Here is an 18,161-nt window from a genome sequence, read left to right on the forward strand (position 1 = left end):
CACTGCCTCCTATAGAACCATGGAACTGTAGCGTTGGAGGGGTCCCCATGGTCATCTAGTCCAACGCCCTGCAATGTGGAAATCGTGTGGCCAACATGGGGCTCAAACCCATGGCCCTGTGATGAAGAGGCTCACACTCTACCATCTGAGCTTTTCCTTTTAGCTATGCCCTGTGCGACAGACTTTCTTTTACCCATCCCGAACCTTCAGCTTCATTGGATGTCCGTGAGATCCTTGAGTTATTAGAGAGGGAGGAAATCCTAAAAGGCACCTGAGATTCGGATGATGCATTAAGCAAAACTCATTCCTTCCCCTCCAGTTTAAACCTGCAAGGATCTCGTTTGCGGATCCGGAACCCCACAACACCCGGTTCCCAACTTCCACACTCCGCCACAAACTGAGCTCAGTTCTCCAAAAGCAAATTCGTTTTATTTTTTAAAGATAACACCTTTATTTATTTAGTCATTTATTATTTGTTAGATAATAATCTGTTATAATTATTGTTAGTCGTTATTATGCAGAGATGAACAATTCCCCTCCCCCTTGGATCACGGAGCAAACGCTTTTGCTGCTTTTATCTGTTGTTATTATTTTTTTAAAATGTTAATGGAGTCCCAATTGAAAATATATTTATATATATATATATATATAACTCTATATATATCCACGTATATCCTTTCTCCCCTTCCCCCCTTCGCTTTGGGCATGTGTGGCTGGGTGTGTGTTTTGTACTCTAAAACGTTGCAACAGGCAAGATCTCCTACACAAAGGAAAAAAGGGTTGAGTTCAGAATCTTAGCCGCTACTGGAGCTCCTGCCTTGCTCCTCCGCCTGCCGCTGTCTCGGTGAGGGTTCGCTGGGTGGGATGAGTGGGTGGGAGGGAGGGAGGGGGTGGGTGGGAAAAGCCTCGGATGCAGGGATGGGCGGGTGTCTGTCCTCTCAGCTATGTCGAGTCCTGGTTGACGACTTTGCCTCCGTTCATGGTGGGCGTCCCCGAACTTTTCCTGGAGCGGCCTTGCTTCTCTCCAATTTCATGCAGCGATGGCTCTCTGTACATGCACACTGGAAAGAGAAAAAAGGGAGCCGGCGTTAGCGGAAAGGGCTGCGTGTGGCTAGAGCAGGGAGAGGCAACCTAAGGCCCGGGGGCCAAATCCAGCCCAGTACGTTTCCAAGCACAATTCAAGGTGTTGGTGCTGACCTTTAAAGCCCCACACGGCCTCAGTCCAGTAGACCTGAAGGAGCGTCTCCACCCCCATTGTTCAGCCTGGACACTGAGGTCCAGCGCCAAGGGCCTTCTGGCGGTTCCCTCACTGTGAGAAGCTACAGGGAACCAGGCAGAGGGCCTTCTTGGTAGTGGCACTGGCCCTGTGGAATGCCCTTGCACCAGATGTCAAAGAGAAAAAACAGCTACCAGACTTTTATAAGACATCTGAAGGCAGCCCTGATTAGGGAAGTTTTTAATGTTTGATGTATTACAGTATTTTAATATTTTTTTGGAAGCTGCCCAGAGTGGCTGGGGAAGCCCAGCCAGATGGGCAGGGTATAAATAATAAATTATGATGATGATGATGAGACACACGCAGGGCAAAGCTTACTTGCAGGAGGAGAAAACGCATCTCTCCAAAAAGCCATCGCCACTTTCCCTTTGAAGGGCTTCTGTTAAGCTCCCGGCTCATGTCCCCTTTCAAGCCAAGGCCTTCCCAAAGCACAGAGGGGGAGGCGGGGAGGGGGGGGTCTGGTCTCTAACAGATAAGGCTCTTTCCAGTCCCCTCGGAGTTATTTTTCGACTTGGAGCCTTAGATGCCAGACGCACAAAGGAGGAGCCCCAGTCTGCCCTGGTTGCTCCCGGCACGGATCCATCTGGCTTTAAGTGGTTGGGGAGGTCACCCTTTCTTGGGCTCCCGTTTCTTATCAGCCCCAAGCAACGGAGGACTCAGGCAGCACCAATCCAGGGGGCTCAGGTGCCCCCGCCCAGTGACCTGGATTGCCAAGGCCTTTGATCTCAGCTGTCTGAGGCGAAGACCCAGCTCCATCTTCCTAGCTTGAGCCAGAGCCTTGTGGGTTCATTTCAGGTAGGGCTGGAGGTGTCTGGGTCGGGGCAGGACCAGCCTTCCCTAGGTGCCAGAGGGATGAGGCGCCAGGGATCTCTCCAGCTCCATGCAAGGCCCACTGCAGCTCAGGGGCGGAATGGCTGCTTTTTATGCAGAAGGCGCCCAGCTCATCCAGGCAGAAAGGAAGCCAAGGAAGGAAGGGTGTCAGCGAGGAGAGGGAAATGAATTTGGGACAACTTCCATTCCCATACAATTTCCTAAAGGAGAACCATTTCGAAACCCTCTGTCAGTGGTATTTAACGCCTTATCAATTTAATTTAATATCTGTTAGGATCGGACAGAAGCTGGAGAGGTGGATTAAAGAAAGCAAATCACCTTTTAGAATTGTTCTAAAAATATATATATTATGGAAATCAGGTGGATATCCCTGATATGGTAGGATATCCTAACCTCTGGTACCGAAAGTATTTATCTGAAAGATGCTATTCCAGTAAATGATCAAGAAATAGTTATAACTCTTGCTAAGATTTTAATAGCTAATTGTGGGGGAGCATGTTGCCTACTATATCTGAATGGCCTCAGAAAATCTGGGCAACAGTAACTATGGTTAAGCCTAACTTACTACAGAAGAATGCATACAAACCAGCCTAACAGGTTTATGGAGGAAATGGGTAATTATTATTATTTTTTGCAAAGTTCTGTAACAACATCAGCGATAAAGTCCAACCTAAGGCAGTTTTCCACCTGCTGTAACATTATTCCTTTATGCTCTTTGGTTTATTTTGTTTAATAGAAACAAATAAATAAATGCGGGAGAATCTCCGGAGTCAGGATCCCAGGGCTCAATGTACCGATCTGGTTTATGGGACTAAAGAGCATTTTACAACGCCAGGTCTTCCATGCTGCTCCTTCTCCAAAGGAGCCCTGTGGGGAGGGGAGGGCGACGCCTCCCGCATTTGCAAGCTTTTCGTACTGTTGGAACATCCAAATTGCAGACGGGCTGGGGAGCTTTTCGCTGCAGAGGAGTAAAATCCTCACAGTTTGTGTTCATGCTCTGTGTTTCTTAAAAGCAAAAAGACTTGCCGCTGTTTGTTTTTCTCCCTGCTGCCTAATGCACTTCCCACTCGCCCATCCTGCTGCCAAGCGCCTTTCTCAAAAAACGGGACATGGGTTTAAAGGAGCTGCTTGCATTGCAAAAGTGGATTTGGGGCAAGCAGGCGAGAGTAAGCCAGGGCAAGCGAGGAGAAGTGTGTGCCCAATGGAATGGCAGGTAGGGAGTCCAACAGGAGGAGAAAATAAAATAAAATAAAATAAAATAAAATAAAATAAAATAAAATAAAATAAAATAAAATAAAATAAAATAAAATAAAATAAAATAAAATAAAATAAAATAAAATAAAATAAAATAAAAATAAATTATTTATACCCCGCCCATCTGGCTGGATTTCCCCAGCCACTCTGGGCAGCTTCCAACACAATATTAAAATACAGTAATGCATCAAACTTTAAAAGCTTCCCTAAACAGGGCTGCCTTCAGATGCCTTCTAAAAGTCTGCTAGTTGTTGTTCTCTTTGACATCTGGTGGGAGGGCGTTCCACAGGATAGCTGCTTACTTCCTTGACATATGATGGAAGGACGTTCCACAGGGCGGGCGCCACCACTGAGAAGGCCCTCTGCCTGGTTCCCTGTAACTTGGCTTCTCGCAGGGAGGGAACCGCCAGAAGGCCCTCGGAGCTGGACCTCAGTTTCCGGGCAGAACAATGGAGGTGGAGATTCTCCTTCAGGTCTACTGGGCTGAGGCCGTTTAGGGCTTTCAAGGTCAGCACCAACACCATGAATTGTGCTCAGAAACGTACTAGAGCCCCCCTGTCTGGTTGTAAGGAAGAAGGCAGGGGCTGGGGGCTGGCTGAGGTTGGTGGGGCACTGCCTCCTTTCATAGATCCACAGAACTGTAGAGTTGGAAGGGATCACCAAGCGTCATCTAGTCCAACCCCCTTGCAATTCCAAAAGCGGTTTAACAACCAATCCCTCTTCACAGGCAGCTCTGGGAATTGTGGCTCTGCAAGGGGAATGGGCCTCCGACCAAATCTCTGCACCCTTAACAAACTACAGTTTCCAGCATTCTCTGGGAGAAGCCATGACTGTTTGAAGGGGAATTGTAGCGCTCCAAATGCACGGTGCGAATGTAGACCATGTCTTCCATTTCCTAGGATTCTTGCACAGAATGGCCAGGGACCATGGCACCCGGAAAGCGGCCATTGGCACCCATGAAATCCAACACACCCTCATTTCTAGGAAATTCTGAAAGTGAGACCTTTTCAGCAGTGCACAGTCTTCAGTGTCTACACTCATAGGCATCTAATAAAGCTGAATGTTGGAAGATGGGGGACAGATAAAAGAAAGTCATTTATGCAGCACAGAGTTTAAACTATGGAACTGAACTATGGAACTTCTGCCACAGGACACAGTGATGCCATCAACTTGGGTGGCTTAAAAAAAATAATAATAGACCAATTCATGGAGAGGAGAGGGCTATCCATGGCTCCTAGCAATAATTCTCTTGCGCTCGAGTCCTGCTTTTGGTTGGCCCCTGTGAGAACAGGATGCTGGACAAGACGGGACACTGTTCCTACACTGCTCCACATGTTGTTGTTGTTGTTTAGTCGTTTAGTTGTGTCCGCCTCTTCGTGACCCCCTGGACCAGAGCACGCCAGGCACTCCTGTGTTCCACTGCCTCCCACAGTTTGGTCAAACTCATGCTGGAAGCTTCGAGAACACGGTCCAACCATCTCGCCCCCTTCTCCTTGTGGCCTCCATCTTTCCCAACATCAGGGTCTTTTCCAGGGAGTCTTCTCTTCTCATGACGTGGCCAAAGTATTGGAGCCTCAGCTTCATGATCTGTCCTTCCAGTGAGCACTCAGGGCTGATTTCCTTAAGAATTAATCGGTTGGATCTTCTTGCAGTCCATGGGACTCTCCAGAGTCTCCTCCAGCACCAGAATTCAAAAGCATCAATTCTTCAGTGATCAGCCTTCTTTATGGTCCAGCTCTCACTTCCATACATCACTACTGGGAAAACCATAGCTTTTACTATACGGACCTTTGTTGGCAAGGTGATGTCTCTGCTTTTTAAGATGCTGTCTAGGTTTGTCACTACGTTTCTCCCAAGGAGCAGGCATCTTTTACCGTAATTTTGTGACTGCTGTCACCATCTGCAGTGATCATGGAGCCCAAGAAGGTAAAATCTCTCACTGCCTCCATTTCTTCCCCTTCTATTTGCCAGGAGGTGATGGAACCAGTGGTCATGATCTTAGTTTTTTTGATGCTGAACTTCAGACCATATTTTGTGCACTCCTCTTTCACCCTCATTAAAAGGTTCTTTAATTCCTCCTCACTTTCTGCCATCAAGGTTGTATCAAGGATCACATACCGGGGCTTTATTAAGGCTGTGGAGCCATCTGACCACAGCAAAGTGGCAAACAACAGCAGCCACCTGCAATGCAAGGGACCGGACTAGATGATCACTGGCGTCACTTCCAGCTCTGAACTTCTGTGATTCTGTGAAGGTCACGGCAAAGGCAGCCCTTCTCAGACAAGTCCCTCTGTCCTACGTGGGGAGAGAGACTGGGAAGAAATCACAGCAAAGAGGAGGAGGAGGAGGAGGAGGAGGAGGAGGAGAAAAGCAGCTCAGAGGAAGGCCGGTAAAGACAGGCAGGGATTCATCCCTGAAAAGGGGAGCCTTGGCAAAGAGGGATGGGGGCCTAGCCTTGTACCGGCGGCTCTGGGACTCCAGAGTAAAGACACAGGGCAGCCTGTGCGTAGCTGCGACCTTGAGGATGCAGCGGAAGGTGGGATATTGAGGCCAGTTTGCACAGCATCTGGGAGCTTTTGCTTCCTCCTCTGCCTGCCATCTGTTTAAGGGGATTGCAGAGAGAGAGAGAGAGAGACACTGACCCATGTCAGTCTCCCGGAAAGGGAGGCTCAGAGCCTGTTTATCACAGACGTTGGGAGGGAAGAGAGAGCCAGTCTCCTAGCAGAAGCAGTCAGAGCAGGGGGACAGGGATGCTCAGCCCTTTGCAGACGAGGCAGAAGGAAGACAGCTTCCCTGCTTACAGAGAAACCACACATGCCCCCACCCAGAGGCATCAATGCCATCCAGATTTTTTCCCTCTGGCACCCGGGACCTAGGTGGTAGGAGTGTGTGTGAACCCAACACCGCAGGCGCGTTTCTGCAGCATGCCGGAACAAAAGAAGGGCCTCCTGGATGAGGCTAGTGGTCCATTAAGTCCAGCATCCTCACAGGAGGCCCATTATGGGAAACCTGCCGGCAGGACCCAAGCCCAAGAGCTCTCTGCCCCTCCCCCCCCCCCCGCTGGTGGTTTTCAGCAACTGGCATTCAGAAGCATTGCTCCCCAAAACTGTGGGGGCATGGCAGAGGCATCTTGGGTGCTAAGATGAGCAGAGGGTGCCTTCTTAGTTGTCCCTTCACCCTCAGAGGCTCGGGGTATGTGTGTGGTCTAAGCGGAGAGGGCCTTCTCTGTGGTGGCCCCTAAACTGTATGACTCCTTCCACACAGAGGCTCGCATGGCACCTTCATTGCACAGCTTACAGAGGATGCTGAAGACACACCTGTTCACACCAGGCTTATGACACCTCAGGTGTATGGTTTTTAGGAACCATCTTATTTTTGAAATGTTAAGTTGTTTTAAACACAATGTGTGTGTTTTTTAAAAAAATATATTGTGCAAGACTATGTTCTGATACTAACGCTATGTTTCATACACTTCAAGCACATGCAAAGTGCCTTCCCACAGAATTCTGGGCCCTGTACTTCATTAAGGGTTGCTGGGAATTGCAACTCTGCGTGTGATAAACTACAATGCCCAGAATTCTCTGGGTGAAAAAAATTGAACTTTGAAGGTATATTGTGTACACAATTTTTAATGTCTTTTTAACCTTCTGTTGGGAGCAGCCCAGAGTGGCTGGGGAAAGCCAGCCAGATGGACAGGGTAGAAATAATAAATTATTATTATTATTATTATTACACAACCCAAAATGCAATGTGAAATCAGACTAGGCTATGCACCCCAACAAATGTACCATTTGGCAAGCAGCATAGCTGCATCAAATTTATCCTGTGTGCCTTTGTAAGGGAATACTCACTTAATCAGACTTAGGACTGAGGCCCCCTGGCCAGCTTGGTTTGATCCAGTTAGGGTTGCACTGTGATCTGGAATTCTTATGATGGGCCATTCCCAAATCTAATACCACATATGCAAACAGAGCTCAGCTTTATCCCTCTGAATAGATGTGAAATTGCGGGTGGGCTATCCATAAATCCTGACTAAAACATACCTCCATAAGCCAGCTATTAATGGGACTTTATCAGTGATGTCTCCCTCCCTCTTTTCATGGCAGGGTCCTAAATATATGTCTCCCCACCACCACCTTTGTCATTTTATAGCTGCAACAGGTCACAAGTGAAGAACAGGACCAAACAAAATGCATTATGCCAAAGAAGCTCGCCAAGCAAACGAACGTCAGGTCTCTCGGGCAAGTGAGCCCAGCTGCATTTTGCACAAGAGAGCGAAAGAGAGCCTGGGGAGCAATCTGACTTTGCTCAGCATCCCTCCCACCCCAAAAGGGAACACAACTTCTTCGCCAAACACTCCCACCACCACCCAAATGCAGAGAAAGCAAAACTGGGGACTCCACCCCTGCCTACCTTCTATGGGTTTCGGTACAAAATGTGATGATGGTTTGGTCTTTTTCACCCGGTTCCCCTTCATAATCTGCCCTTCTTTATTGAGCCCCAAGAACCAGGCTCTCCCGGATTCCTGCTGCCGGTACAGCGTAGAGGAATATATAACGTAGTAGTTTTCAAAAACGGACTCCTTAAATTTGCACTCTGGCGTGAAGATGTCCTGCAGTGAGGAAGAGAACAAAAGAGGGGGAGAGGGATTAATGCAGAGTCGCTCCAGAGCAGGCGCCGGCCAAGAGATAATCTGTGTACCTTTTAGCGTAATCTCTTTAATGAACAGAAAATAAAATTACAAGAGGCAGCCCCAGCCTCCAACAGCCGAGCAGAATCTCAAGAACCAGTTGCTTGAAAGATGCAACGTTCAGCTGCATCGCATGTTCACAAATCTCGTGGTGGCAGAGAGGGCCAGGGCCCCCAGAGTCTCTCACTGCTCGGAGGTGACATACAGGAACATAAGAAGCTGCCTTCTGCTGCCTTGTGCTGCCAGATCATTTGGTCCATCGAGCCCACTGGGTTTCAGGCAGGAGCCTCCAAAGTCTGCCTGGAGGTGCCACTCAGGGGGTGACCTTGGGCCAGTCGCTATCTCTTAGCCCAGCCTACCTCACAGGGTTGCTGTGGGGATGGAAGGGGGAGGAAGAGGAGAACCATGGACGCCACTTTGAGATCCTTGGAAGGAAAAGGCGGAATATGCATGCAATAAAATGGAATAAAGTGGGGGGGGCCTGAACCCGGGACCTTCTGCTCACAAGGCAGATATTCTATCCCCAATGCTGTGGTCGTTCCCAGCTGCAATTCAACCATAGCTGTCAACCTTCCCTTTTTTTGCAGGAAATTCCCTTATTCCAGCACCATTTTCCGGTGCTTCCCGCTGCTATCCCGGATTGTTAGATATCCCATAAACTGTCCCCAGGACAGGTGAGGTTGCTGATCCCTTATTTTCAAGGCTGCTGATCCCTTATTTTCAAATCTGAAAGTTGACAGCTATGAATCCAACAAGGGTGTTTTGATTTATACACCATGAGATCGTAAAAACAAACAAATACACAAATAAATAAATAACAACAATGAAGCTGGAAACTCAAGAAAAGTTCACAACAGCTTAAAACACACAGAAAGCATGAAAATACTAAAACAGGTTAAAATTCACATCAATTGTTTCAGCACCTGGACAGGGTCGTCGAAATAAGAATTTTAGCAGGCGCCAAAAAGAGAGCAGGCAAAGGCACCCACTTGATATCAATAGGCAGGGAGTTCCAGAGTATAGGCAGGGGCTGCCAGACTAAAAGAACAAGTTCCTTGTACATAAATATATATACATACAGTTCATTTACATAGGTTCTTATATCCCCTCCCCAAATTATATATATATATATAAAACAAAGAATCAAAATATCACAATATTTTAGGCTCTACCTAGCCTTGGACTCCCCTCCACCCTTTTGGTAAGTGTCAAATAAATTCTACCGTCACGTAATTTATTTTTAATCTTAAATATTAGCCGCTCACTGTTAGAGTTGTTCCAGCCCCGCTAGTGCCCTCTACAAATTATTTCCAATATACTTCCAATATTTATTCCAATTTCCATGAAATTTCTGTTCATCTTGGTCTCTTATTCTACCTGTTAGTCTAGCAAGTTTGGCATAATTTATCATTTTAACCTGCCATTCATTTATACTGGGTATAATTTCCGTTTTCCAGTTTTGTGCCAACATAGTTCTTGCGGCTGTAGTGGCATAAAGGAAAAGTATCTTATCTTCTTTTTTGATTTCTTTATCCAACATTCCTAGCAGAAAGGCTTCAGGTTTTTTGTGAAAAGTATATTTAAAGATTTTTTTGAGCTCATTATAAATTGCTTCCCAAAAGCTTTTCACTTTATTACATGACCACCACATATGGTAGAAATCGCCTTCTGCTTCACCGCATTTCCAACATCTTTTATTCTTTAACCTGTACATCTTGGCCAGTTTAACTGGCGTATGGTACCACCTATATATCATTTTCCATATGTTTTCCCTCAATGCCATACACGCCGTAAACTTTATGCTATTATTCCATAATTCTAACCACCTTTCAAAATTAATGTTATAGCCAATGTCTATCACCCACTTAGTCATTACCTCCTTCACCTCCTCGTCTTTTGTGTACCATTCCAGTAACATATCATATATCCTAGACAGTACTTTGTTCTTACCTTCAACAACCTCCACATTAAACTTAGATTTTTTATCTTCAAATCCTAGTTTCTTTTTATCTTCTTTTAGCAGATCGTTCACCTGGTGATATTGCAACCAACCAGTGAATAGATTTTTTATCTCTTCATACGGTCTAAGTTTAATACCTTGTTCTGTTTTAATTATAAGTTCTTCATACGTGGCATTCTTCTCTTCCATATTAGTTTTCTTAATAGTTAACACCTCTATCGGTGAGATCCACCAGGGGGTCTTCCTTTCCAAAAGATTTTTATTTCTCTCCCATACCTGAAATATTGGTCCCCTAAAAATATGGTTCAGGAAGCCCCTGTGTGCCTTCACCTTTTCGTACCACAGGTACGAGTGCCACCCGAACCTATTATCGAAGCCCTCCAGATCCAATATGTCTATATTTTCCAATCTTATCCAGTCTTGATATGTTTATGGATATGTTTATTTATGTATTCAATACCTACATTGATATATTTATTTGTATAATTTGAATAAAAACGCATTGGGGAAAAAAAAGAACAAGTTCCTTACAGATGTGGAACGGGTATTATGTGGCAGCTGTGGCAGTGCTAATTCCATGCACCCAAGCAGTGCGGTGGACGCATGTGGGATGTTGACTTTATACCCCAACAGCAACACCTTGAACCTGGCCCGGTAGCAATTCGGAAACCAGCGCAGGACTCTGTGCGCAGGTGTCATTAGCTGACAAGGCCTCCCTCCTGTCAGCAATCGGACTGCAGCATTCTGCACTAACTGCAAGCTCTGGATCAAGCACAAGGAAAGCTCCACACAGAGCGCATGGCAGTAATCCAATCCCCTCCCCCCCCCAAATTATTATTATTATTATTTTGTCCCCGGAGAAAGCAGGCAAGTGGATTCGCAGATCCCCTGAAAAAATCCTTCCCACTGCAGCCCCCAAAGCCTGCTCTCCAACAAGCAGAACTGGCAGAGCTGTCAACCTGTTTGAGACTTCTAAGTTGATTGATGGCCTGCCACTTAACCAATCGACTGATGGAATTGATTAAACCGAAATTAATTTGCATTTTGCTCAAAGCTTCAATCGGGGAGCTTTTTACAGAGACAAAAGTGTGAGATAACAGGCAATTTAAGCAAACAATTTATCGTGGAAAGGAGGAGGGGCTTTCTCTTATCCCAAGTACACACTAGAAGCAAAGGAGCGTTTTTTAAGGTGCCCATAAACTTGCAGCCCCACTGATTAAAATGGAATAACGCCAGCTAAGCAATTTAAGCTTTATAGGTGATTAATCTACCAGTTAAAAAACTGGAGGTCTACAAGTGGCTGGGTATAGTTTAAAAAAAACGTAAGCTAAAAGGCATCAGATGTACCAGGACTGACTTTACACACCCACCCACACACCCACACCCACACACACACCCACACACACACACAGACCCCTCCCCAAACACCACCTTGGCTGGGTGAAAAAAGGCCAATTCCATGCTAGGGACCATCAGGAAATGAATTGAAAACAAAACTGCCAATATCACCATTTGTCTGATAATAAATGTTGGAAATGTAAAGAAAATGAAGGAACATTCTTTCACCTCTGGTGGACATGCCCTAAGGTGAAGGCCTTCTGGGAAATGATATATAATGAGCTAAAAAAGGTATTTAAGTATACCTTCACCAAGAAACCAGAGGCCTTCCTTTTGGGTATTGTCGGCCAAAAGGTGCTAAAGAAGGACCGAACATTTTTTATGTATGCAACAACGGCAGCAAGGATACTCATCGCTAAGAATTGGAAAACTCAAGAACTACCCACACTGGAAGAGTGGCAGATGCAGCTGATGGACTATATGCAATTGGCGGAGATGACTGGCAGAATCCGAGACCTGGGAGAAGAGAAGATTGAGGAAGACTGGAAGAAATTTAAGATGTATCTACAAAAACATTGTAATTTGGTTGAATGTTAAGAAGGATGCTAGATTATAAAAAAATTGGCCACCACTAAATTAGATTTAAATTTGATGATAAGTGAGACTAAAGAAAATATAAAATTTTTTGGAAGAAATGCTAGATTATATTTGAATGAGTGGACACGAGATTGTAAACAAGTTGATAATTTGTTTGGAAAAATCTTTTAACGATGTAAATGGGAGCGGGAGATGCGAGGGAGTCCAAAGAAGTGATGAAACTATGTTTGTGACAGAAGCAAGATTGTTTATTATTTGTGCATTCATATTCAAAAACTTTAATAAATATTTATAAAAAAAAGAAAAGAAAAGAAAACTGCCAATATCATAATGGTGTTGTACAAATCTATGGTTCAACCGCATTTGGAATCTTGTGTCCGGTTCTGTTCGCCTCGCCTCAAAAAGGAGATTTTAGGGTTTGGAAGGGTTCTGAAAAAGAACGAAAGATCTTTCTCCCCAGTTCTCTCTCCCCATAAACCTCGCAATGCCTATGAGAACAATGTCTGACACAGAATGCAACTGACATGCGGAAAGGACTCTTATGAACTGAAAAAGGAGGTGTTATACGTACCTTTGTCATTCATGAAAATATTTAAATAAATAAAAAAATTAGGAAAAAAGATAAGGGCGACCAAAATGATGGAGGGAAGGGAGCTACTCCCCTTTGAGGGAACGTGGCCACGTTTGGGACTTTTTAGTTTAGAGAAGTGGCAGGTAAGAGGTGAATCCTAGAATGGTCGAGTCGGAAGGGACCCCGAGGGTCATCTAGCCCAACCCCCTGAAATGCAGGACTCTCAGCATGAGGGCTCCCATCCAGGTTGAAACCCCACCAGACCCTGCTTAGCTTTGCAAAGGCGGAAACAGAATTGCAGCAACGAGAAGAGTGTGTGCTGCAGGAGCTGCCTCCGTACCAAGCAAACAAATTTCCGAGCAGAGAGCACAGCTTCTAGAATATTTGTTTTCTGTTTAGAAAAACGGCCTGGCACATTATTGAGCTTTGCAGCTCTCTCCTTTCTGGTGTGCCCCTCCCCACCCCTCCAAAAAAGCATGAGAATGCAAAACTGCACAGGAAGGCAGAATAATTGCTCCCATTGTCACATCACACAATGCACTCAGGACTGTAGACACAGCCAATTAAAAACAAGCATTTTATTTATTTTTAACACTTCACATCATAATCTTGAGTCCATTGAATGAGACTCCATTTCGATGGGTGTTTCTGTATAACAGCCCCCCTTGGACTGGGTGTGTGTGTGTCAAGTTTGACATGAGCTGAATCGTTTTTCCAAAAAGTAAACCTCACGTTGGGGTCCCTTCTGACCCTACAATTCTATGATATTTGGATACTTTCATTTTCTGTTGTCCATTAAAGGTAAATGTAAAGGGACCCCTGACCATTAGGTCCAGTTGTGGCCGACTCTGGGGTTGCGGCGCTCATCTCGCTTTACTGGCCGAGGGAGCCGGCATGCAGCTTCTGGGTCATGTGGCCAGCAGGACTAAGCCGCTTCTGGCGAACCAGAGCAGCGCACGGAAATGCCGTTTACCTTCCTGCTGGAGTGGTACCTATTTATCTACTTGCACTTTGACATGCTTTCGAAATGCTACGTTGGCAGGAGCAGGGACCGAGCAACGGGAGCTCACCCCGTCACGGGGATTCGAACCGCCGACCTTCTGATCGGCAAGCCCTAGGCTCTGTGGTTTAACCCATAGCGCCACCTGTTGTCCATTGGGGTAGCATTATTAGAATCACAGAATGGTAAAGCTAGAACGGGCCCCTAAGTGTCATCTAGTCCAGCCCCCTGCGAAGCAGGAATCACAGCTAAGGTGATAAGAAGCCTTGTTTCCAGATAAAATAAAAAAATTCCTTCCAGTAGCACCTTAAAGACCAACTAAGTTAGTTTTAGGTATGAGCTTTCTTGTGCATGCACACTTCTTCAGATAGATCTGTTTCCAGATCTAAGCCTTGTCTGAATTAGCATAGGCTCATTAAATAGCATTTAATGTTAGGCTTTAGAAATTCACCATCTCCTTTCTTGTAAGACGAAGCCATTCGTTTGGGTCCTGCCCTCTGGAACGTGAGAAAACAAGCTCACTCCATCTTCCGTGGGACAGGCCTTGTGGGTTTATTGAAAAGTTCCTCCAAGGAACTCAAAGCGGTGTTCATAATTCCCTCTTCCCTTTGGCCTCACAACAACCCTGTGAGGCAGGTCAGGGGAAGAAAAAGATCGACGGGCCCAAAGTCACGCAGTTCAGCTTTGTGGCTGAGAAAGGATTTGAATCCTGATTTTCCCAGCTCTCTGCTGCTGGCCAGTCCTGCCCCAGGCCCAAGGAGTTTTGCAAGCTGAAGGACGGCTCGGTTTCAACCACGAAATGACCACTGGGAGACAGCAGCTCCCCTGGCTTATTTTATATCCCTTGATTTAAAGGGATGCAGTTTGCAGTTAAATTTAATTGGTGGAGACAGTTTGAAAATGGACACTGCTTAAAATTCCTCTTTGCCTGGAACCCATAAGGTCCCAACAAACCCCTTTTCTCTTTCGCTCTCATTTCAGACCACAAGCTGTTTGGTTTACAACCCCAGGAGAGATCCAGCTATTGTTCGATTGCATTGTTCCCATCTGCAACCTGCTTATAGATCCCATTTACTGCACAGATGTCTGGAGGGAGGGAATTAGCTCCACTTTCCAAGGTGGAGAAAACCTCAGGCACCACCCTGGACTAGCCACAGAAGCTGGGCACAGCCTGCTGGATCAGGCCAATGGCCCATCTAGTCCAGCATCCTGCGGAAAACCTGCAAGCAGGATTCGAACGCAAGAGTAACTCTCACTTCCTGCAGATTCCAGCAACTATGGAGGCAGAGCTATTAGCCGTTGATAGCCGTCTCCTTCACAAATTGGCCTAATCCTCTTTTCAAGCCAGCCAAGTTGATGGCCAGCATTGCCTCCAGTGGCAGTGAGTTCCATGGGTTCTACCACTACGACGACACCTTGAGATTTTGGATTTTTGCATGAGCTTTTTCGGCAGCGGAGACTTGGCTTTTTGCCACGAGGTCATGGCTGAGAATCACACGGAAACCGCATGGAAGATGGAGCAAGTGTGTTTTCTGCTGCTCCAGGGATTGGCAGCCAAAGGACAAGAAGAGAGATTCTGAGTAAACTTCAGGATGAATTTCTGGAGGGTCAGGACTGTTTCACAGGGGAATGGACTCCTTCAGAAGGTGATAAACTCCATTGGGGCTTTTTTAATGCAGAGTTTGGATGGCCATCTGTCAGGGATTCTTGACCCGTGATTCCTGCATTGCAGGGGGTTGGGCTAGATGACCTTTGGGTCCCTTCCAACTCGACAGTTCTATGATCCTATGACATTTGTGGCAAGGGTCCAGGCTGCTTGCCAGGCCGCAATTTTGGCCCATCAGCTTCTGATAGACTGGAGTTAGCTGACCAGAGGCCTCCTGGCTTTTCTCCAAACCACAAGCTGGAGAGGAGAACCCTTTCTTTTTCGCAAATTCATTCTCTTCCTTCCCCAGCACTGCCGGCCTCGAAGCCCAATTTCAGAGCTGTCAAAAGCAGAACTGGGGATTCAATTTTCCCTGTCACTGAAACTTTCACCCCCCCAACCCCTGCCCAACCCCTCCTCGCTGCGTTCAGATTATTAAAATTTTGACAACCCGCAGACAAGATGGCCACGTTGGACCAATTATCTGGTGGCCTTTGGGTTGAAAGCTCCGCATGGGGCAGGGGATGGTTCTCTGGGGCTGGACGTGGGGCTCTAAAGCAAAGAGAAACGACACACCATCTGACAGCCTGTTTTGTTGTGGGTGCGCAATCGCACACATTGTACGCCGTGTAAGAGGTGCGCCTCCTTTCAAGATTTCTGTGCACGACTGCCGAGTTTTGGTGAGAGCAAAGGGAGGCAGGAGCGATTCTGACATTACACTACGCAAGGCCTTAAATCCAGACCAGCACTTGCTGGGGCATAAGGAGATCAAAAAGAATACGTTTCGATGCTTTTGTTTTTAAAAATGTACGTATATAGCAACCCTTCATCTGAGGAGAACAGGAATCGTTGCTATGGAATCATTGTATTGTATATTCAGAAAAGGGCAGCCCAAATGAAGCTGAATGCTGGAAGAAGATTCAGGACGGATAAATGGAAGGATTTCATCATGCGGCACATAGGTAAACTATGGAACTCCCTGCCACAGGAGGCAGTGATGGCCACCAACTTGGATGGCTTTGAAAGAGGATTAGACCAATTCAGGGAGGAGGAAAGGGCTATGGATGACTGTGCTCTGCTTCAACAGTTGCAGGCAGAAATGCTTCCGAATCTCAGTTCATCCATCATCATCATCATCATCATCATTATTATTTCCATATTCCTCATCTCCATTCCTTTCTTTATTCCATCTCGTATATTCTTTATCTAACTTGCAAATTGTGGGGTTTAGCCAAAGCCTGTCCAGGTTTTCACTGGTGGACAATGTTTAATTAAATATCCTTTACAAATTCCCCATTCTTTTCTATACCTTTGAGTTGGCTGTCTCCTAATTATCTCTTGTCCATTTTGCTAATTCGAGATATTCAAACAATTTCTCCTGTCGTTCCACTTTCGACAGTATCATTTCGCCTTTCCATTTTTTGGCGACCAGTATTCTTGCCGCTCTTGCAGCATCTAAGAATATTCTTCTTTCCCCCCTTAGGATCCTTTTCTAAATGCTCACAGACCGACGGTGGAATTATCTGTTCTGGGACCTCCCCTGCCAATTTTTCCACTGAGGCATCTGGTCGGTCACAGGATGCTGGACTAGGTGGGCCATTGGCCTCATCCTGCAGCTGATCTTCTTCTGTTCTCAAGTGCTGGATGCATCCCCAGAAGCTGCTCAGTTTTTTAAAAACGAAGAGACCGTCCCTCCTGCTTGGGACAGGACAATCTGCTTCCCGCAAAAAGGGGGTCTCACTCACTCAATCTGTCTTTCACCTCCCACCATTTTAAGCCATTCCCCCCCCCCCGCCCTGCAAAATGCCAGACATGCAGCAAATCCCCCCCCCCCCCGCTGCTTTGAGCTGGAACCAGTGGCGTAGCGTGGGGGGTGCAGGGGGGGCCGGCTGCACCGGGCGCAACATCTGGGGGTTAGGGTTAGGGTTAGGGTTAGGGGGCGCAAATCCAGGGTTAGGGGGTGCAAATTACTTGCCTTGCCCCGGGTGCTGACAACCCATGCTACGCCACTGGCTGGAACAAGACTTGGCTCCTTCCCCAGGTTCTTTCAAATATCGTCTCCACACTTCAGGGATGGATCTCTGGCTGCTACTTTAATTGGACAGAAATACAACTTCCTTCTCCAATCTCCCCCTCACCACTTCTGCTTCTTCCTTTTCCACACACACACTCCCCAAAAAACCCCACCACGCCGAGGCACATGGCATGGAAACCAATCTGCGATCAAAAGAGGCTTAGCGTCAAGGTTTTCTCCAAACTGCCAGGTGGGTTTTGCCGGCAGGAGTGATTTTTTGCAGTGAGCCAGAGGGAGTCAAGGTCACTTTCAAAAGCGATTCCTTCCTTCCAGATGGCAGCTCAAGGAACCAGGGCCTGCATCTCATAGAATCCGAGTTGGAAGGGACCTTCAGGGGTCATCTAGCTCAACCCCCTGCAATGCAAGAATCTCAACTAAAGCATCCCTGGCAGATGGCCCCCCAAGCTCTCTTTAGGAACATCCAAAGAAGGCGAGTCCACAACCTCCCGAGAGAGACTGTTCCACCATCGAACAGCTCTTACTGTCAGAACATTCTTCCTGGCGTTGAGTAGGAATGGTGCTGGCCCCGGGCGTAACCCATGATACGCAGTCTTGGACTGGTCCAGAATCCAAAGGTTCCGCTGGGAGTCAGTCCGACAGGGCCAAGGCAGGACACGAGGCAGGGAACCAGGCAAGGACAGGCACAGGATCTCAGGCAGGATCTGACATTGCTCCCACAACCTGAGGCAGGGTCCGACAGCCTTTTATCTCTGACGGGGTAGTGGCCGGTCCTGATCCCCCAGCGACTCACCTCTCTGTCTTGCCCGAAGGTGAGCACTCCTCCTGCGAGTACTCAGCTCTCTCCTTCTCTCGGACCTCAGTCTCTGCAGCTTGGGAGACATCGGTGGGTTACTGGACCCAGGGGCCGCCTCAGCCTCCCCTGACCCAACCGGTAGTGGAGCAGCTGTAAGTGATGGTCCAGCTG

General features: G+C 46.8%; 1 protein-coding gene across 3 annotated transcripts in view; it reads right to left on the reverse strand.

The window, feature by feature from the left end:
* Positions 1 to 407: 407 nt before the first annotated feature.
* The window catches only part of FGF12 (fibroblast growth factor 12), a gene marked incomplete at its 5' end in the record, with an annotated part of 246,382 nt that continues 228,628 nt past the window's right edge, over positions 408 to 18,161 (reverse strand). For all 3 annotated transcript variants that reach the window (XM_081862809.1, XM_081862811.1, XM_081862810.1), the window contains 2 exons: positions 408 to 1,061; positions 7,775 to 7,973. In XM_081862809.1, the coding sequence (XP_081718935.1) occupies positions 943 to 1,061; positions 7,775 to 7,973 (318 nt within the window). In that variant the 3' untranslated portion in view covers positions 408 to 942. The remainder of the gene's footprint in view (positions 1,062 to 7,774; positions 7,974 to 18,161) is intronic.

This window comes from Podarcis erhardii (genome assembly GCF_964252035.2).
Source record: "Podarcis erhardii genome assembly, chromosome: 5".
Taxonomy (NCBI): Eukaryota; Metazoa; Chordata; class Lepidosauria; order Squamata; family Lacertidae; genus Podarcis; species Podarcis erhardii.